Source organism: Sinocyclocheilus anshuiensis, unplaced genomic scaffold (assembly GCF_001515605.1).
Source record: "Sinocyclocheilus anshuiensis isolate Anshui unplaced genomic scaffold, SAMN03320099.WGS_v1.1 scaffold877, whole genome shotgun sequence".
Classification (NCBI taxonomy): Eukaryota; Metazoa; Chordata; class Actinopteri; order Cypriniformes; family Cyprinidae; genus Sinocyclocheilus; species Sinocyclocheilus anshuiensis.
In genome coordinates this window covers 842,356-848,969 of record NW_015557181.1, presented here as the reverse complement: position 1 = coordinate 848,969, position 6,614 = coordinate 842,356, and the positions used below count along the sequence as shown (strand labels likewise).

The 6,614-nt window shown below is 35.9% G+C and overlaps 1 protein-coding gene across 1 annotated transcript in view; it reads right to left on the bottom strand.

Moving 5' to 3' along the window:
• Positions 1-2,105: 2,105 nt before the first annotated feature.
• Positions 2,106-6,614, bottom strand: part of LOC107678650 (gamma-aminobutyric acid receptor subunit alpha-2-like) — a 69,905-nt gene continuing 65,396 nt past the window's right edge. Inside the window, exon 8 of the mRNA XM_016474003.1 lies at positions 2,106-3,296. Coding sequence (XP_016329489.1) covers positions 2,991-3,296 — 306 coding nt within the window. The 3' untranslated portion in view covers positions 2,106-2,990. The remainder of the gene's footprint in view (positions 3,297-6,614) is intronic.

Genomic DNA, 6,614 nt, shown 5'->3' with positions numbered 1-6,614 from the left:
CCATAAAAATAACAGCATACGCATTTAGAGCACCATGTAAGTGAGATAAATTAGATCAAATTTTATTTTTGGATGCAATGTTCCTTTCAATAATAATGCTGTCATTAATGTGTTTCGTTAATGTGTTTTCGTTAATAATGAATGTTTCATTCAAGATGTATTTGCATCGTCTTTCAGCAGGACAATGACAGAGATCTATACATTCTGTGAAAAACTCTTTTCCATGCCAGGAAGTTTACATGTCACCTCTTCTTTTTTTATTGCTCAAACAGTTTCTGCATAACAAAGATGCAACCATAATTTAATACAATCAAAGCAATGTGAAAATTAAAGCAGAGCTTCAAACTATATGATATTCACACAGAAAAGAGATTTAATATGATAGCATGTCAAATAATACTGAGAAATAAAGAGAATAAATTAATACGTATTCAATAAATATATTAAATAAATTTTAGCTAAACATATTGAAAAACATATTGACACTTTGATATGAACTCCTAAACATTAGAATTTTTTTTTATAATGAACAAATTAACAATAATAAATAGTAATAAACAATTGTAACAATGTATACAATTCCGAAACACTTTGATCATTTTCTGTAGAGCCAAAAAGGCTGCAGCATGCTTAAATGAACATCATACATCTTTCCCTTAAAATGAATAACTTAAAGGCTTGCCTGAAATATCTGCAATGCGTATTTTTTCTGTGTAAAAAACTGTACAAACAGACAACATAAAACAGGCTCATGGTAAATCACACACCTATATAACAACACCTACATGAACAAATATTCCTTACATATATACAAAAAAAATGTTGTCTTCTCTGTGACAGGCAATTGAAATTTGCAGAATTCAGAGTCAGTGACATTTATATGATGTTACTGCATCATATTTTGTAACACACTGAATTTTAAGAATATTTAGCTTCATTGTAGAGGGTAAACAATTGTAGTAAACATGCAGTAGCTGAAGCACTTCGGTCTTTTGGTCCAAAAAAATCATTGTCTGCAAGAATTCAATTACAGGAAAGCACAGTGGCAAAATGAGGAAACTACTGAACATGAAATCATCATGATTATAATTTTTTAACATGCTCACTAATTTCCTTAGCTCCAGCATGAAAGATGAAGTGTGTCATTTCTGCATCATTAATGGCACCAAACAGATTGTTTCCAAACACTCCCTGTCTGCCATTGGTTGAAAAACAAATAGCCCCGCCCATATCAGGCTGCTTAAAGTTCTTAAAGTGCCACAAAGCCACAGTGTTTTCACTCTTTAAGAAGGCAACATGCAGATGTCTTATAATAGTATTTTCACATTAAACCTGGACAAGGAGAAAGTATTTCAACATCAAAAATGATGCACTTCATCTTTGATGGAAGGATGTGAGGAAAGCTCAACTTGCTGTATTTATAATGGAGTTATTAATATGCAATGTAAGAATAATGAACAAAAACTATGCCTAGGCCCTAGGAAATAGTGCATTTATGTACAATCATGAAGCACCAAGTCTAGTCACGTTTAAAGTTATATGGACCCATTTTACTTTCTTGTGACTAATTCTTAAAGTAAGATTTCACCCAAAAATGAACATTTCCCTAAAATATTTTCAACCTCAGGTCATCCAAGATGTTGATGAGTGTGTTTCTTCATCGGAACAGACTTGGAGTACTTGCTCACCACTGGATCCTTTGCAGTGAATGGGTACCGTCAGAATGAGAGTCCAAATAGCTGATAAAAACATCACAATAATAATCCATAAACCGAATGTTTGTAATAAACAAATCAATCATTATGATTAACACTACTTTATCAAGTGAAAATTTGTCTTATCTTCAGTCTGCAAAAACAAAAACAGTCCAAAAGTTACTTGTGGATTATTGTGATGTTTTTATCAGCTATTTGGACTCTCATTCTGACGGCACCCATTCACTGCAGAGGATCCATTGGTGAGCAAGTGATATAATGTTAAATTTCTCCAAATATGTTCTGATAAAGACACAAACTCATACATCTTGGATGGCCTAAAATTTTAGAGCAGATTTTCAGCAAATTTCATTTTTGGGTGAGCTGTTTCTTTGGGTGTGACTAAATAATATGTATTCCTAATCTTTCATCAAAATACAACAATTTGCTTTCAGCTCTAGCCTTGTTGGCTTGTTTTTAAATGAAATGGAATACTGTAAATCCCCAATGGGTAAAATCAAACCCCAGCTTGCATTTTGTTGTTGTTGTTGTGTAATTTTACTCTAAAATAGGGCACATTATGGAAGTAATATGGCATGCAATTGCGGTTTCTTCTTGACTTCAAAGTTCAGGTTGAATGAGCTTTCCAAACAACCCTGATACATGCTGCTGCATTAGAGACCTTTATAAAGGGATGTAGTCAAAAACTGACAGTAAACAAATCTTCCAAAATGCTGTTAAAGGAACATTCCTGGTTCAATAGAAGAAAATAAACTCACAGAGGGTAAAGATACAGCAATGTGTGTAAACAGTTGATTTCATATGTTTTTTTTTGTGTATGGGCCCAGCAAAAAATATCAGACCATAAGCACAAGAGCTTGGTCTTATTAAAAAAAAATATTTATAGGCTACTCAAAAACAAGCACCATCACAAAAAGGTTGAACTTTTACATCAAATAAATAAATAAATCACTATAACTTGCTAGTCTATATCACAGATAGAGGTCCAAAGTCAGATTCTCACAGAGCGAAACACAAACATAACACGTCATTTTCATTTTCACTACGTACATATGTACAAAGGCAAATGTCATTTCAAAAGCACTGCTGAAAAAGCTGTAGAAAAGAGTGACGAGATATAGAGAGAGATAGAAAGGCATCTTGCAACAATCCACGACACGTCTGTGTGGAGCAGATGGGAAAGAGCGTCGGAGCGTGATTATATTCAGTCCCTGGGTGGTTTTGGCCTAGTCTTTAGTCCTGCTTAGTGGAATCCGTCACAACCCTGGACACCGTCTAATAAGAGGGCATCATGTCTTTGATCACGGGTTCTCTGTTCAAATACGTTGCCCAGTAAACCAGGTTGAATGTCCCGAAGAGAACCGGGAACATGATGCGGGATATGCGGTCGATTTTACTCACGCTGTTGAAGGTTTTCTTTGCCTCGGCCGGTTTCCCGTCAGCTTTGGTCTTTCCCTGCTCGGCTATGCTTCCCTTGGCGATGGTGGGGAGGACAGTGTCCTTGGTGATGTTGGGGGCGTAGTTCGCCACGGCGACGGCGTAGGCGTTGTTCTGCTTGATGACTGACGCTTTCTCCTTTTTCTGTAGGGAAAGTAAGAGTTTGTCACTTTTAATAAGAAATTCACTTGTCAGTCCTATTTGGAGTGCTTAATACAATTCTGTTGACACAGTTTGGATATGAAAGTGAGCGAGAACTGTATTCTATAACCAATTTGTTGAGGAAGTTGTGAAGTTAACAGCTGCAATAAAAATTCGTTTTTACTTATTATTTTTGTGTGGTTCTCCAGTACAAATATCTAAACATTCTTAAATCAAGATATATTTGCTTGAGAAATACAAAAACTTAAGATAGTACAGTAAGTATTGTTTTCTGCTTAAAACATCTATACCAAAGGGATAAGAAAAATCTTTTTTTAAGTTTATTGATTGACTGATTGAGTACCCCATTGGCAGATATTTTTCTTGTTTTAAGCAAAAACTCATTTTTACTACATTTTTCAGAAACTACAAACCTGGATTCAAAGTAAAAAGTAAAAAAAAATAAAAAATCTATTCATGTTTAATGAAGCAATGACCTACTCATCCCTTGCCGAATTGCAAATGATGTAGAACCACAAAAAACAACATATTAAACATATAAATGTTAAACGTATAAATATTATGAATAAATATTAAAACTAAAACCATTAAAATGGTTTTCTTTAAGCGTGACGAAGCAGAAATAAAATACAGATATTCTGCAATTAAACAAGACTTATAGAAGTCAATTTAAATGGCTATTTGCAGCCAATTTTACTTCTGTAAACAGACAAATCTGTTGAACAGGATATACAAAAAACTGAAAAAAGAGAATAAATAATAATTAAAAAAATAAAAAAGGTAGGATGTGAAAAGTGGGTGTTACACACCAGAATAAAACTATATTAAATGTGAGTTTGCTAAAACAATGATTAATATCTATGTACTGTATGCTCTTGGTTAACATTCTCTAATAGCCTGTATGGCTTAAGTAATTAAAAGAATAGGATTGGCTGCCATTCACACTGACAGATTTCAATCTGAACAGGACAATCCCAGCCTCAAATATGGGTGTCAATCCCAAACACTGTGGGAATGCAGTCTATGTGTGTTATACATCATCCGCTTGCCAGAGAAAACCACACAAGTTGCAAAACGAGCGGTACTATGATGAGGAGTTGATGGGACAACTGGAGGTGTCAAGGATGAGCAGACTCATGATGAAGAACGGGAGGAAGATTCATGATTCAATAAGTGCTTGTCATAACAGCAGCGGGAAAATTCAGCTGTGCCGGCGCCACTCACACACAGAAATATAACAAGATCCCACACACAACAAACAGTCATTAATAACAACTTTGTCACTCCATTAACGTGTGCATACACACCCACCCATCCACCCACACAAAAAGAGACACATGCAATTTACACAGATAAGCCTGGGTAATATAGGTTAAAATGATTATATATGAGCAATATCACTTGAGTACGTGCCTAATAAAACCCTTTTTGTGTGGAACTACTTCCTTCCGCCACGGATTCAAAGCTCAAGTTGACAGTTAAACATACGTCACTTTTAGAATTCGTATCAAGGGCATGTACTGTTTCAGTTAGGTTATTAGTGAGAAATAATGAGGTTATAAGAGAGAAACAATGCGGCAAGACGAGCATCCGAATGAGAGAGAGAGAGACCGCGAAGCTAGACGTTTCTTCTTATATTAACTAACGTACTCTACGATTAGCTCAGTGAATAATTAAAAAAAAACATAGACCCGGCTAGAACAAGCGGAGTGATACAAAATTGTGAAAGGGCGTTCCTTTAGCGATACCAGTACAATATCTCACGGTTCTCAACCAATCAGATTTGAGAACCAGAAGGAACTGTTGTATAAATATAACTATCCTTTTACATATTTTTATATATTTACATTAACATTACATTTACATTTAATCATTTCGGCTTTAGTTTTACTTTAGTTAACTATAATAAGCCTGACACACCACTATCATATATACCATTTTTCATGACCATATATACAGTATATATATATATATATATATATATATAACATAATGATATAATTATTCACATGGTGCGGCTGATTGGTTTCTTTTTTTATCAGCAGCCAATGAGCTGCTGTTCAATATTCAAATACTTGGCTAGTGCTTGTTGTGCCAGTTACAGCGCACCATAGAAACCCTCCACCTTCCCCAGCTCCACCTGTATAGATCTGCTACGGGGCAATTTCATGTATGTTATATATGGAGGTTATTTCACGTATGTTAAGTGTGCAGCAGCAGTATTTCTTATATGCTCACAGCAGCATGTCTATGGTTGTATTGGTAGTAGCAAGTCTCGGTACTTGCTCTGTCACAGCAGCAGCGTAGCAGATCTATTCTGCCAAGACCAAACACATTAACATTGCCATGTATATTACCATGCTAAACACTCAAAGAATTGTCATGACAGAAATACACTTTTTTTCCCACAAGCATCCTGTTTCACATGGAAACAAGTCACATCATGAAATTAAAATGGTTTGTAAATGCTATTTCATGTTGACTTTAAAGTAAGAAGTCCTGCCCCGAGTGATACGAGATGACGCAGCAGTGGAGCAGAACTGACTTGTGCAGGTGATTTGCTGGCGAATGCGCTGAGCATTCAGTGTGTTTCTCCAGCTGGGTTATCGGCACATGCCTGCAGGCCCTGCTCTCATTCCCGGTGCTTCAAAACGCCACAGACAGACCTCCACCTCCCCCCTCATCCCAAGAGCACCACCTCTCCCTGACACGCTGATGAATGCACTGTTGGAAGTGCATGTGGTAATTCAAGAGACTGACAGGAACTAGTAATGCATCAGTCTAAACGCAGGATGGTTACTAAGAGAGGGACGTTTGATATACACGGTCAGCTCAAACTCCACTGAAATTCTGCACTTAAACAATGTATGATCACTGCAAATGAGTCTGACAGCTTGCTGCTCCATAGACGTCACTTGGATACCTTGGATGAAATCAGTGAAGATCTCCTAAAGGTTCTGGTTGGGCTGAGATTCAGATTAGAGTGCAATACACTCTAAACCATATCTTGTTTAGCTGTGCATGTTAAAATGAACACTGACAACGTGAGCATATTGTCAAACAGCCTTCAGTGAAACAAATGGAATGACACATTAAAATCCCACAGAGCCCATTTCATGCTTAAATAATTTATTTTTATGTTGTTTTAGAAAATGTATGTGGCAGATTCTGAGTAAACAAGTCAGTCACTGTGTATATGTGAAGTGTGTTTTCTGTGCCTCTTGGAAATTAATCTCACAAAATCTATCAAGAAAATAAGCCAAAAATCAAAAGGAAAAAAGGTTTTGTTTAATATATATA